The following is a 14,367-nucleotide window of genomic DNA, read 5'->3' as shown; positions in this document are numbered from 1 at the left end:
TGAAGAAAAAGATTTTTGGTTTTATGCTCCTGTCATGTCAATCACGTACAGATCGCGTATGATTTACCGCATGTATTCATCATGACTCTTCCTATAATTAAGGTAAGGTGTCTACATGACAAGTTTTTGTTGGAATTTGAAACACCTAGGTTCTAAATTAAGCTATGCATGCAGCCCGTTATGTTTGAACTCCAATAAATATATATATATATATATATATATATATATATATATATATATATATATATATATATATATGGGAGCGGTTCGACGGACGTTTTGGAAAACGTCTAAGAAACCCATGTTTTGGAGACGTTAGATGGAGTTTAACGGACGCTTCAGATGGAGAGAAACATCACTTCAACGAAGGAAACGGGATTTCGTTTTTTTTCAACGCACTCCCTCAACTTTTCCCTCGTTTCTCTTTGTACCATCTGCTTCGTTTAAACTCGACAGAACTGAAATCTGTTTCATTGAAACTCGACAGAAACCGAAAATCCCTCTCTTCTTCTTCGTTTTTCTCTCGTTTGAAACCCATACAAACCCATCGAAACCTTCTCTACTCTCGATTGAAAACCCAATCCATCGAAACCAATCTTTTGTTTCAAACAAAACCTCTCCTCTCCTCTCTGTTTCGTTGAACCTCGACAGAACAGAAACTCCATCTCTTCTTCTTCGTTTCAAAAACATACAAACCCATCGATAGAAAATCCAATCCATCGAAACCTCTCGATCCAACTCTCTTCGTTTCCTTCGAACCTTCGCCGATTGGAACCCTTAAACAGGAAATCCTAAAAACAAAACAAAACCTCTCTTCTTCGTTTTTCTCTCCACAGAAATCCCATCTCTCCTCTCGATTGAAAACCCAATCCATTGTCTCTCTCGATCGACAGTAAAGTAAATCCAAGTATCTTCGTTTCCTTTGAACCCTTCGCCGATTGCAACAGGAAATCCTAAAAACAAAACAAAGGTTTCAAAGACTCGATTGACAGGTTCAAAGAACTCGAACTCTCTCGATCCGTCTCTCGATCGATCGACATTGATCTCTCTCTTGTTCAGTCGACGGCTTCAAAGAACCCTAACAGTGACTTAATTCGGATCATTGTCTGAGCTTTGGTCGATCTCTATACCCCAAAATACAGGTCTCTCCCTCTCTTTCTCTCTCTATTGGAATAATTATAATAATTATTAGAAAATTTTCGATAAAAATAAGGTTGTCTATGTTTTGGTTCATCAAGAAAAATGAAAAGTAGAATTTTCTGAGATACGGAGGTCCTCTGTTGGCAGGGTATATAATTTCTCATTTTTGAAAGTCGACGGTTTCTCAAATCCATGTCGTAAATAACTATATCAGTTGTATGCCCCCTTACCCCTTGTGAATTATGTTTCTTTAATTATCTTAGTGAATTAAACTTGTAAGATTGAACAATTGAACAATTGTATATCACAATTTATTTTTTTCACAAATTCAATGAACTTTCCCTCAACATTTTTATAAGAATGTGACTTGTTGAATGGCCTTGCACCATGTCATAAAGATATCAAAAAGAATTATTATACTTCCAAATCATAATTGATTTCGAATCTTAGGAATCATAGAGCAGGTATAGATATTTTAATAACCAAAGTAATGGAATTCCTCCCAATTGATCACTTAATAAATCAGTCCATTGGAATACAAGCACTAAGGCTCACTTAACTTCATAGGGAAAGAGAAAATACGTACTTATTGTGAATTTCTAGTTCATCTTCTTCAACCACCCCAACAATACTCATTAATTTGATTTCCTTCATTAGTCCTCAATGCATAAGGAGATCAGGGATCCTTTGGTTATTGGTAGAGTTATAGGGAATGTTATAATAGAACTTTACCTATTAGAGTCACCTATGGGACAAGAGAAGTTAACAATGGATGTGAGTTAGACCATTTTCGGCCATGTGCACGAATATACATTTGATTTTGATAATTTTCTTGTTATTGGTTTAGTTTATCTTAATTTCTTATTACTTCACAAAGAATTACAATTCTCACATGGAAATATCTCTTTGATGCACATGGTGTGTCTCTAACAAATCAAAGGTGTTTGTATAGGGAACGGATCAAGGGACATATGAAAAAACAATGTAACATTAATAAATTTTCAAAATATGGCCTACAATCAACTAGAGTTTATGGTTCACCAAACACATAAAATTAACTGGTGCCAGTACGAGTCTGAAGAGCATAAAACTAGCAGTTAGGGAACTCCATACCTTCATTTACTGCATGTATGTATGCAGATTTTTTAAATCCTCTTCCTTTTTCCCTGTTTTGTTCATCGAGAAAATTCAATGAGAAATCTCTCCACCTCAGGAGCTCAACTAAACTGGGTACAGTCATTTTGTTGTTAAGTTTCTTTAATAACACGTGTAACATCTAATAATACTTGATTGATCTGTGTTTTACAATATTTTTCTGGTTCTGTGAAAATGCCTACTTGCTTAGTTGTTTAAATTCTGTGAGTGTTGATACTACAATCTGGATTCAAAACCAACCTTCGCTTACTAATTAGTAACCTCATTTGCTTATTGTAAAAAATAAAAAATTGTCTGGTTCTATGTGATGTTTCTTCATCTTAAACTTATCACAAGCTAAAGATCTAGAAATAAGTATTTGAAAGCTTATATGAATGCAATTATGTTGACAGAAAAGTTGGTTGAAGAACAGAGGGAGTTTGATGTGGTGATTGCTCTCGAGGTATGCTATTAATAAGGGTAAGAAAGGATAATACTATGACTATGACCACTACTACTACTACTACTACTACTACTACTATTTTTCCTTTTTTGGATCAAACACTTGTATACCTTCTTTTTATATGGAGGACTCAGATTGGTTCGGTGGAAAATAGAACTTAGAGAGGGAGGAATGGCCTGAAAACTCAAGTGGATTATTATCCCAAGAATGGTGCAATTCTATACCAGACTCCTTTAATAAGGTTAACTGTATAAAATAGAGTACAGCTACCTGATTGAGTTCTGGGACATTTTAGACCTTTTATATTGAACTGCCATGTTCGATGTTATTCATTTCAATGGGTAGCAGGACCACATGCATGGATGTTTTTTTTTTCTTCCTAAAAAGGAACTCGACTATAAACCTGGTTATTTCATTTGGAAATCTATGCACTTGCTTTATTAAACTTCTAAGGTTTAATTTATTTTTGCTGAATGTTCTCTCGTCCAATAAAAGGTAATATCACACCTTGCTAAGTTCAGTTATTGAACATATCAATCAGCATTAAATCAGGAAGAAGAAAACTTTACACGTCATAATTTATTTGAGAACTGAAGATTTCTAGTGCAGGTGATTGAACACGTAGCATATCCTGCCGAGTTCTGCAAGTCCTTGGCAACATTAACTGTTTCCAATGGAGCCACTTTGATATCTACGATTAACCGCTCTATGAGATCATTTGCTACTGCAATTGTAGCCGCTGAGTACCTCCTCCATTGGGTATGTTTGTTTTACCTTCTTTATAGCATATCTTCTTCTATTAGTTTCCAGGGTGACATCTCTTTCAATGGCATTGGAAAGTGATATGGATTTGATTCCATTTGTTGGAAAATGTGTATGGAAACTAGAAGAAATTCGATGAAGGAAATTGAACGAGATCGCTATGACTTCAAGGCTTGACTAAGAATTGATCTCTTTTAGATAATTATTCTCCCCTTTTGGATTGAACCTTATGTACACAATGGGTCTAAAGAAAAATTGCCATTAGGATACAATGAAGCCTACAATCAGATTTGTTGAATCGGATTATGTATGATCCAAATTCAACCTAGAATACTCAAACATAGTAAAGAACCAATGATGCCAAACTCTTAAGGTCAGAATCAATGAATTACATGATTTTTATATATATCATTCTTTTATTTATTGATTTTTTGAATAAATTAAAATGATGAGATATATCTGAATAATGGTTTAGCCATGGTTGAGACTTTTTGGGTTGAAGATATACATATAGCAGCTCTTATATATCTTCCCTATTGTAATTATTGTTTGTATTGAACCATATGTTATTGCTGTTTTAAGTGTTATTGATATTAAAACGAAGTTGTTATAGGAATAATTATAAGAACTCTTAAAATTTTATGAAACCACTCACAATTGGTTTTGTCAGGTTTGCTATCAAAATGGGCAAATTTTATGTTGTCTTTGTAGGGAGAAAGACGGGTATATTTTCCACCTGGGAAGAATGTCACCAGTACGTGGATAGATGTCCGTCAGCTTGTTTCAAGTCATTTTCATCGTACGAGGAAGCCACAAGACACTTTATCAAAGATAAGCGTACTCGTGAGATAGTTGAAGAAAAATTCCATGAAGTAGAGGATCAATTCCATGACTTGAAACAAGAATTCGATGAAGTGAAGTATGTGGAGTTCAAGAAAAAATCCAATGTATTCAAGAGATTGCATGTAATTTGTATAATTATTTTCATATTGTCTTTATTCATGGGTCTGTATTTTCTTTGAACTTAGTAAGTGAATGTATATTGTATATTGACTTTAATTATTTATTATCTTTTGCCTGTCTTATTTAAGTTGGACTTGATCTTGTTAATTATAATAATTATTAGGAGAATGATTAAAGATAGGATGTTGAAGAAGCCATCAGGTTATAGTCTTATTGACGTTTGTTCAGCATGAAAATCAATTTATAGTCATGGCAGCCATTACGAACGGACATTACAAGCTGTAATGACACATCAAGATGGACACCTCAAATGGTGGGTGTTCAACGCTTTTGAATATGTACTCTGACATAGGACACATGGTAGGATACATCAGTTTATTATCTCCAACTTGAGGATCAAAAGGGACTATCTTCGCAATAATGTGATCTTCAACTTATCTCCCATTGGGTACCATATTAGAAACTTGTGTACCATTTACACCCACATCAGCTTGATTGACAATGTCTAATTATTGAATTTGAGCATTTTTTACTAAGACCTTGAAATTCTCGTGTTTAAGTATATGGTTCGGGCTTGAGATGAAAAAGCTTATCATGGTACACCCACATCAGCTTGATTGATAATGTCTAGTTATTGAATTTGAGCATTTTTTACTAAGACCTTGAAATTCTCGTGTTTAAGCATATGGTTCGGGCTTGAGATGAAAAAGCTCACCATGGCTACACATCACATCCAAATAGTAGGCATTAATCACAGCCTAGAGAAAGGATTAAAATATGGTGTAAGGTTCAGCTTCATTTGATTAAAAGGCAGAAAGAGGGTCTCATCACATGCTTAAATAATAGGGGCAACAATACATCTCATCATAAAACTCAAAAGTACCCCCTAAACCTTTTGCAAAACTAATTCTGAAGACAAAATATAGAAGATCTACATAGCAAAGATTCCACAGTTTCGGAATAAATCCCCCAAGGGAACTGCATCAAGGAGAAACTGAAACGACAGAAACATCGACGATAGATCCATTAAAACATTCAGGTTGTTGCCTTTCACCTTCTACCTCTGCAAACTTGAGAGACTTATTTCTGAGTATCTCTCCTGCATATCTTTCAGCTCACCTTCCATAGATTTGTTCTTCACCTTCAGTAATGCAATTTGACTTAGCACTTCATCTAAGCGGCCTTGATCATAGATACCAGAAATGGAAACTTTCATTTCTTTTTCTGAGAAAGTTTCACAGCTGCTGTGGAGACAAAAAAAAAAGAAAAAGAAAAGAATAGGCAATAAATTTTTATCATGAGGACTAAGATAATGTGTCCTTAACCCATAAATAAGTGTTTAAATGCAAAAATAGAAGGAAAAAAAATTGAAATCAGAAAAATGAACTTGTAATACCTTTTGATTGCTTTCTATAGTGCCATTTGAACCAGACAAGTAAGCTTTAGTGCCCATCTCTGTATCCAACAAAATTTCTGCTATATTTGTTAGACAATATTTGTTAGACAATGAAGCTGTTGAACAAGTCCAAAGAATGATATTAAAGCTTAGCTGTACATGGCACACTAGTTAATGATGATGATTGCTTATATTAGAATCTAAAGTGAATTTTAAACTCACTTAATAAGAAGTTGTAATAACTCTCTAAATTTCTTTTAGTTGTCAACACTCTCTAATTTCTTTTAGTTGTCAACTTTCACTCCCAACTGTCTTCTTCCAAATAAGTCCTTATAGATATTTATCCACTGTTATGAAAGATAAAAATATGCAATGCAACTTTAGTAAGGACACTCTTGGGATTAAACAATACTCTGGAGTGAAAGACAAAAATAGCCCCAAAGATACTGTTTTTGGTGCCAAAATGAGATCATGCGCAAGGGTCAATGCCTTTGGTGCGACTGCAAAGGCCATGTTGGTACCCAAGCATTTCTTCAAGGCCACCACGTCGCCTTCCTTAGCAAACTTAACTTCTCATCAAACACATCTGGGGCTACAAAGGACAACACTATTTGGTGCCTCATGCATAGGTTGCTGGGTATTTTGCTTCCAAATGGGGGTGTTGATGAATTCAAATGGAACTTTGGCTCCAAATTGAACAATCTTTGTCCAAGGTAAGAATCTGTAATGAGTTTTCTAGTTGTTGTTCCTGCTTCTCTTCCAATTCCCTTCCCTCATTCTCTTTATTCTCTTCCATTGCTCCAAATTGAATGATCTGTTTGCCTTTGACATCTTCTTCATTAAATAGACCCCTCAAATGTTTCATACCAATGAAAGGATTATAGCATTTTTTAAATATTTAGTATGTGCTATTTTTATCTAAGGGATACTAACTTTTAAAATAAATAACGAATACAAAATCCAAATCATAAAGATAGGGGGAAAAAAATCATTTTATTGGGGGTGTACTTTCTCACCAACCTGATCCTCCTTGTTGTATACGATAGCTTCAAAGAGCAGGTACATTTTCCCTTCTTCTCACGTGCTCTTGTAGGTATGAATAGAGGGCCGAATGCTGCTCTAATATTCCTATATATATTATTTTTTTTTCCTTCTATTGAAGAGATAAAGGTGTACTTCACATGTCTCACAACCAAGTTTCTTCAACTACAACAATTTGCTCCATGAAAGAGTGTTTGCTACACTATCTTATGAATATGTTTGCTTATGCTTCCTCTTCTTTGCAGCTTGTTAAGCAAGTTTCGAGGATGGACTCTATGAGGAAAAATATACTGGAAAAAGCCTTCAATTTGATTGATAAAGATGTAAGTCTGTTTTAAATGTTTGGTTGGTTTCTCATCCTGTCTCTACTTCGTAGCAAGTTCATGTTTGAATGCCTATGCTCTTTAACTATTCGTAGAAGGGTTATCTTTCAATTCACTGTGTTCTTCATTCCTGCCCATGTTTGTCACGTTTCATACAATCTCCACAACTATTCTTCTTAATATGTCCTGAAACTTGTTCCCCGGAAAATGAACCGTTTTTACTGAGACCAAGAGAGGTGATTGCTTTAGTTTTGCAGTTGAGGTCATAAAAAGATACCAAGGTTCTTGGAATTGAGCTTTCTTCTTGATGGAAACATGGAGGATCAAAATTTTGTATCATATTGGAAGCTCATCCACATTTGGAGGGAATCTAAGAATTGGTATCTAACCATCTAAATGTAATTGCAATTGAAAAGCAAGATTGGGGCTTAGACCCATAGCTCGGTTGGTTTGACACACTGCAAAACAACCTTGAGGCTGTGGGTTCAAGTCCAGCTTACTCATCAGAAAAAAAGAAGAAGCAAGTTCGTTTTTAAATTTGAGTTGCCCATGCTTTTCCAAAATCATTGTCGAAGGCACTAGTGATCTAGTGGGTAGAGTCTGTTAGTAGTTTTAGAATAAAATATCTGGTTAGGGTTCTTCCTAATGCTTTGATCATACTGAAGTAATTACTTATTTAGAAGTAATTAAGGGCTAATAATATTCAGTGATGGCAACTATAGCCTACTAATATAAAATGATTTGTTTCGTATTCAAAGACTTAACCCATAAATAAGTGTTTAAATGCAAAAATAGAAGGAAAAAAAAATTGAAATCAGAAAAATGAACTTGTAATACCTTTTGATTGCTTCTGTAGTGCCATTTGAACCAGACAAGTAAGCTTTAGTGCCCATCTCTGTATCCAACAAAATTTCTGCTATATTTGTTAGACAATGAAGCTGTTGAACAAGTCCAAAGAATGATATTAAAGCTTAGCTGTACATGGTACACTAGTTAATGATGATGATTGCTTATATTAGAATCTAAAGTGAATTTTAAACTCTCACTTAATAAGAAGTTGTAATAACTCTTTGTCTGAAAGCAACAACACTAATAGAAATATATGTTTCATCATTAAAGCTAAAAATATATCTAAGTGAAGAATTTCAATAAGAAGTACCTTAAACAAAAAATCTTGAACCATGATCAATGCTTTAATAGAACCTTCTTATTCAAAAGGTTGTTGTAATTCATCCGTCCATGCATGATGTTCCCCTACGTCACCTGAAAAAAGGAAAAAAGCAAACATGTGATGTTCAACTCAAATTATAATTAACATCCCACTGAATTTACAATTCATACGATAAACATGAAATTACTTACCTTGGGTAGATCCAATCTTCTTTTTATTAGGATTTTCAGGACAAATTCGTTTATCATGACCGAACTTTAGACATAATGCACATTTCCTTTTTTTCTTCTGTTGGGCCAATTCAATACTGCTCTTCAATCTACCAGGATTGAGAATATTTTCTTTTCCCTTTTCATCTTTCTTCCTACCCTTCGTATGAGATATATTGGGATCCAAGAGTAACACTTGGGACAATTGAGCTTCATTATTTGTAGACTTTCCACCTAAATCAATTGCAGGATCTGACATTACACGAGGTGCAAGTTCACACAGTTTTTTACACATTTCATCGTAATTATCCCGTAATAATTTGAATCCCTCGATTGAAGATGCGGCCATACATGCTAATTTGGTGCCGTATTGACACAGATATTCAAGTCTCATTGGTTCAGACTGTTCTTTCTCATCACCCATTGTAAGTGAATCCTTCACTCTGAAACTACGATTAGCTTCTTTTGTCCATCTTCCCAAAATAAAGTGAGAAGGTATAAAATCAATGTCATGACGATGAAAAACTTTTAAAAAATGTCGACAAAGAATTCCCATAAATTCGAATTTCTTACATTGGCACGTGCCCTTGTATGTTTCCAAATTAAACTCAACCACAAACTCCTCGGGCGCACCAAACTTAGTTTTCACAATATACAATCGATACCCACCATCTGTTACTCTTTCTTCTTCAATTTTATAATTTATCACATTCACCCATTCATTACTGAATTTTTCAAACAAATTCCTGGTGTAAACATTTGCCGCATTCTTCAGAAGTAATTCGTTATCTTTGACACATCGAAACCTGTGTTCTGAATGAAAATCTTCTTTCCTCTCATCATTCATATTCTTCTTCAAAGCTTGCTCATGCTTAATAACAAATTCCTTAAGATTTGATCTCGAAGTAACAAACCCATCAAAAAAATAATTAGTACTTTCACTACGGCCCGTAGTATTCATACCGGCAAAAAAAATATTACGATTATACACAGGTACCCACGACTCCCGTATTTGAAACAACTGTTGTAGCCATTCATTCTGTTCCAAACCATTTTCCTCGATCACAACCTTCCACCCCTTCTCAAAATCCTCCTCAGTGTATGTCGACCAAATACACTTTTGTATTTTATTCTTGAATTCAAAATTCTTAAAATATACATGTGGTAACTTCTCAGCGAACTTTTTCTCGATGTGCCATATACAAAGACGATGACGCGTGTTTGGAAAAATTTTGGCAATCGCATTCCTCATTGCCAAATCTTGATCGGTAATTATTGATTTTGGATGTCGTTCTCCCATTGCTTCAAGCCAGGTCTCAAACAACCATACGAAGGTCACCTCAGTTTCATCTTGTAGAAGTGCACCCCCAAATTGTATAGACTGCCAGTGGTGGTTTACTCCAGTAAAAGGGGCGAATGGCATATCATACTTGTTTGTACGATAAGTTGTATCGAATGTCACCACATCCCTAAAAGATTGATATGCCATTCGTGACCTAGCATCAACCCAAAAAAAATTAGTTGCCCTCCCATCGTCATCACACTGTATTACATAAAAAAATTGTGGGTTTTCAAGCTGTTTTCGTTTAAAGTACATGAGCACTGACTGTGCATCTCCCCCTTCTAACTGCTTGTGTCTAACATTTCTCAAATGATTGTAACAATCCCTATTATCGAAACCAATTGTATCACCACTAAGGATTGCTGAAACTTTACCAACTGACAGATTTTCTCTTTGGAATGCTTCAACTAAATTTTTAGCTGCTTTTGGCATGTTTCTATTTGACCTCATACATATTCTCCTCCCTGGTGTAACTACCTTGTGATTATGGTTGTCTTTAAAGATCGTCACTTTCCATCGGGTAGTATATACATCATGTATAATTCGCATTGCCGCTTGACATCCACATTTAATAGTTGAAGTACTCCTACTTATCTTTTTCACGATCTCGTTCCCGATTGTTGCCTCAGATTTTTCCATCTTTGGCGTGTATTTACCTTGATGTGAACAAACAAATGTCATCGCAGTCACCTCATTTGAACCCCTTCGTGACTTCGTAGTATCTCGAATACGAGTCCAAAATCCATTTTGACGTCCGTAATCTTCATAATATTTTTGAGCTTCCATACTAGAATCAAAAATCATCCCTACATATGGTGCTAAAATTTCGACGTCTTTGTTTGGGCTCTGACATTCAATATCCTCATCCCGATCTACTTCCATTGTTGAAGATCCCACAATATCATCAATAGGCACGTCACCCAAATTTTCAACACTGATAGTATCCATGATGGATTTCTACAATTGATAAGAGACGAAGACTTATATTTTCAAATTAAGAAATGGTAGAAATATGAAGATTTTCAATATATAACAGCAACAATTCCATCTCAAAACACCTTTATCCATATTCTACTCATATAACCTATCTAAAATCCCATGTTATGACATCAAAATCTATTGACTAAGATTATACTTCTATATACCTAAAACTCACATGTGCTTTGAAATAGCAAATGCACATGCATCACACTGCAACAGTCAATTGGGATTCATCTCCACATTTAGGAAATAAAAAGGTTTCACCATAGTCAATTCCTCGTGCTCTTATTTAATGAGTAGATCTCGATGAATTTGATGTAGGCACGAGGGGGCATGTTTAAAGTGCAATATCATTTTACAAATATTTATGAATAACATAATCTTTCTAGATATTTGTAAGGAACTAACTACAAACAAAAACTTACAAGATTTATTTACCTAATTCGAATGTAAAGGCAAGCAAAATAAGCATGCTTGATATTCCATAAGAATGTAAAACTAACAGATACCTCACTTAACATAATTTTACGTGAAAATCTAGAAATAATGGTATAGAAGGTTCTGTTTGTAAAAAATTTCATTTCAAAAGTCGAATATCGTGAAACAATCCAACCCATTAAATATCGTCAAACAAAAGTTGAATATTTATATTTCATTAAATATAAAAAATGCATTAACGATCAAACCCAAAAATATTCATGAATTGATAAAACACAGATAAAATCAATCTAGAAATAATGGTATAGAAGGTTCTGTTTGAAAAATATTTCATTTCAAAAATCGAATATTGTGAAACAATCCAACCCATTAAATATCGTGAAACAAAAGTTGAATATCGTAAAACAATCCAACCCATTAAATATCATCAAACAAAAGTCGAATATTTATATTTCATTAAATATAAAAATGCATTAACGATCAAACCCAAAAATAATCAGGAACAGATAAAACACAGATAAAATCAATCTAGAAATAATGGTATAGAAGGTTCTGTTTGAAAATTTTTCATTTCAAAAGTCGAATATCATGAAACAATCCAACCCATTAAATATTGTGAAACAAAAGTCGAATATCGTGAAACAATCCAACCCGTTAAATATCATCAAACAAAAGTCGAATATTTATATTTCATTAAATATAAAAAATGCATAAACGATCAAACCCAAAAATATTCAGGAATTGATAAAACACAGATAAAATCAATCTAGAAATAATGGTATAGAAGGTTCTGTTTGAAAAATATTTCATTTCAAAAGTCGAATATTGTGAAACAATCCAACCCATTAAATATCGTGAAACAAAAGTTGAATATTGTGAAACAATCCAACCCATTAAATATCATCAAACAAAAGTCGAATATTTATATTTCATTAAATAAAAAAATGCATTAACGATCAAACCCAAAAATAATCGGGAACGGATAAAACACAGATAAAATCAATCTTTTTTATGTAAAAAAAATTTGGGATCGAAGGTCACCTCTGCAAGTACCAAAATCGTTCGGATGCTTTGAAATCGTCGATCGAGAGAGAGAGAGAGATCAATGTAGTTGCTGCTACTTCGCTTTGGGTTCTCTCTATTAAGAAAGAGAGCGTGATATTCTATCTATTCCCTGTGATTCAGTCGATCGAGAGAGACAATGGGTTGATTTTTCAGTCGAGAGGAGAGATGGGTTCTCGGTCGAGAGGAGAGACGAAGAGTAATAAAGAGTTGGGTTTCAATGTTCAAACGGACGAAGGGTTTTCTTCTTGCGAAAATCATACAAGAGTTGGATTTTTTTCTTGTTTGGGTTTCTGTCCAGAGAAAAACGAAGAAGAAGAAGAGAGGGATTTTCTGTTTTGTCGAGTTTCAACGAAACAGAGAGGAAAGGAGAGGTTTTGTTTGAAACAAAAGAGTTGGATCGAGAGGTTTCGATGGATTGGATTTTCTATCGATGGGTTTGTATGTTTTTGAAACGAAGAAGAAGAGATGGAGTTTCTGTTCTGTCGAGGTTCAACGAAACAGAGAGGAGAGGAGAGGTTTTGTTTGAAACAAAAGATTGGTTTCGATGGATTGGGTTTTCAATCGAGAGTAGAGAAGGTTTCGATGGGTTTGTATGGGTTTCAAACGAGAGAAAAACGAAGAAGAAGAGAGGGATTTTCGGTTTCTGTCGAGTTTCAATGAAACAGATTTCAGTTCTGTCGAGTTTAAACGAAGCAGATGGTACAAAGAGAAACGAGGGAAAAGTTGAGGGAGTGCGTTGAAAAAAAACGAAATCCCGTTTCCTTCGTTGAAGTGATGTTTCTCTCCATCTGAAGCGTCCGTTAAACTCCATCTAACGTCTCCAAAACATGGGTTTCTTAGACGTTTTCCAAAACGTCCGTCGAACCGCTCCCTATATGTATATATATATATATATATATATATATTTTAATCCTAGGTTAATATGCACTTAACTTCAAGGAATTGGTTGAATGGTAATTTCAGACCGATTAGCGGTTAATGCCCGTAGGCCCCGAGTTTGATATCTAGTATGAGATTTGATTCCTTAGGGGCTATTCACAAGGGCGTTGCACATGCCTTGGACAAGACCATGGTCTATGGATTGGATAAAGCTCAGATATGAGCCCAATCCCTTGTCTATAGGAATACCTGATTATATAAAAAAATTGGTTAATATGCATTTATTTTAATTCAAATAACCTTATATCTTAATATAAAAAAGTCCTCATCTCAAAGCCCCTTTCTCCCCTCCATTTTTTTTCGACCTTGGTATTCTATATCTTTTAACCTTTAATCGCTGAGTAAGATAGAAATTTTATGAAAAGTGAAAGACGCTAGATTTTTAGGATATTATTGTCTCCTTCATCCTCAAGAAGAAGATTGGATATTTATGAAACTAAAGATAAAGTTTTCTTGGGTTGAAATATCAAAAGAATTTTTTTTTTTTAATAAAGGGTTGAAGATAAATTTGAAAATTAAGTTAAATAATTTACTTAAGACATTAATGATCTCGAAGATGACTAATTTTGGGAGAAGATTATCAATATTTTTTGACTAGAGGTTTAAGGTAAGGTTATTGTACGAAAGTTTTGCAAAGGAGACTGAAGTCAATGGAAATATGCCACCAGCTTGTAAATATGACTATTTCATATTTTAACCTAAATATAGAGGACCATGTCTAAATTAGAGGTGTTCGTCTCATTTCTTGTTGAGTTCGACTTTGAAATAGGTAGGCCGCTTCAAAATTTTGAAGGAACCCTCGTTACAAGACGTGGCATTTTGAATTTATTCCAAAATTTGGAATGACTCATTGAAAATGCCATCTGTAATCAAATGAAAAAGATTTATTTAAAATTTTGAATAGACCTGCCTGCTTTAAAGTTTTTTTCTTTTTTGGTTTGATTCCAAAACCATTAAATTTTTTTGGTTGTGGTTCCTAGTAAGATTCTGATTCTCAAAT

General features: G+C 34.3%; 2 protein-coding genes across 10 annotated transcripts; one reads left to right on the top strand and one right to left on the bottom strand.

Annotated features, from left to right (window-relative positions):
- The first annotated feature begins 281 nt into the window (after positions 1 to 281).
- LOC147409621 (ubiquinone biosynthesis O-methyltransferase, mitochondrial-like) lies at positions 282 to 4,575 on the top strand. 3 transcript variants are annotated; one of them, XM_086430790.1, is made up of 4 exons: positions 282 to 1,142; positions 2,688 to 2,754; positions 3,347 to 3,496; positions 4,211 to 4,575. In XM_086430790.1, exons 2-4 carry the CDS (start codon positions 2,740 to 2,742, stop codon positions 4,349 to 4,351), a joined length of 306 nt encoding a protein of 101 aa, XP_086286916.1. In that variant the 5' UTR covers positions 282 to 1,142; positions 2,688 to 2,739; the 3' UTR covers positions 4,352 to 4,575. The 3 variants fall into 3 exon arrangements, 1 of the variants encoding a protein (XP_086286916.1); XR_015174745.1 differs by having other exon boundaries at positions 287 to 1,142; positions 4,170 to 4,575; XR_015174746.1 differs by having other exon boundaries at positions 290 to 1,142; positions 2,688 to 2,737; positions 4,170 to 4,575.
- A 665-nt stretch (positions 4,576 to 5,240) lies between these two features.
- On the bottom strand, positions 5,241 to 12,823 carry LOC147409620 (protein FAR1-RELATED SEQUENCE 5-like). Of its 7 annotated transcripts, none has more exons than XM_086430741.1 (6): positions 12,405 to 12,823; positions 8,585 to 10,901; positions 8,382 to 8,485; positions 8,060 to 8,160; positions 5,859 to 5,935; positions 5,241 to 5,706 (listed from the first exon to the last, which is right to left on the bottom strand). In XM_086430741.1, the coding sequence occupies exons 2-3, from the start codon at positions 10,890 to 10,892 to the stop codon at positions 8,430 to 8,432; spliced, it is 2,364 nt and encodes a 787-aa protein (XP_086286867.1). In that variant the 5' UTR covers positions 10,893 to 10,901; positions 12,405 to 12,823; the 3' UTR covers positions 5,241 to 5,706; positions 5,859 to 5,935; positions 8,060 to 8,160; positions 8,382 to 8,429. The 7 variants fall into 7 exon arrangements, with proteins under 7 accessions (XP_086286867.1, XP_086286886.1, XP_086286895.1 ...); XM_086430760.1 differs by having other exon boundaries at positions 5,241 to 5,703; XM_086430769.1 differs by having other exon boundaries at positions 5,859 to 5,917.
- Between the last annotated feature and the right edge of the window lie 1,544 nt (positions 12,824 to 14,367).

This window comes from Akebia trifoliata, chromosome 2 (assembly GCF_017979445.1).
Source record: "Akebia trifoliata isolate Shusen 1 chromosome 2, ASM1797944v1, whole genome shotgun sequence".
NCBI lineage: Eukaryota > Viridiplantae > Streptophyta > Magnoliopsida > Ranunculales > Lardizabalaceae > Akebia > Akebia trifoliata.
This window is presented reverse-complemented; position numbering and strand designations above follow the sequence as displayed.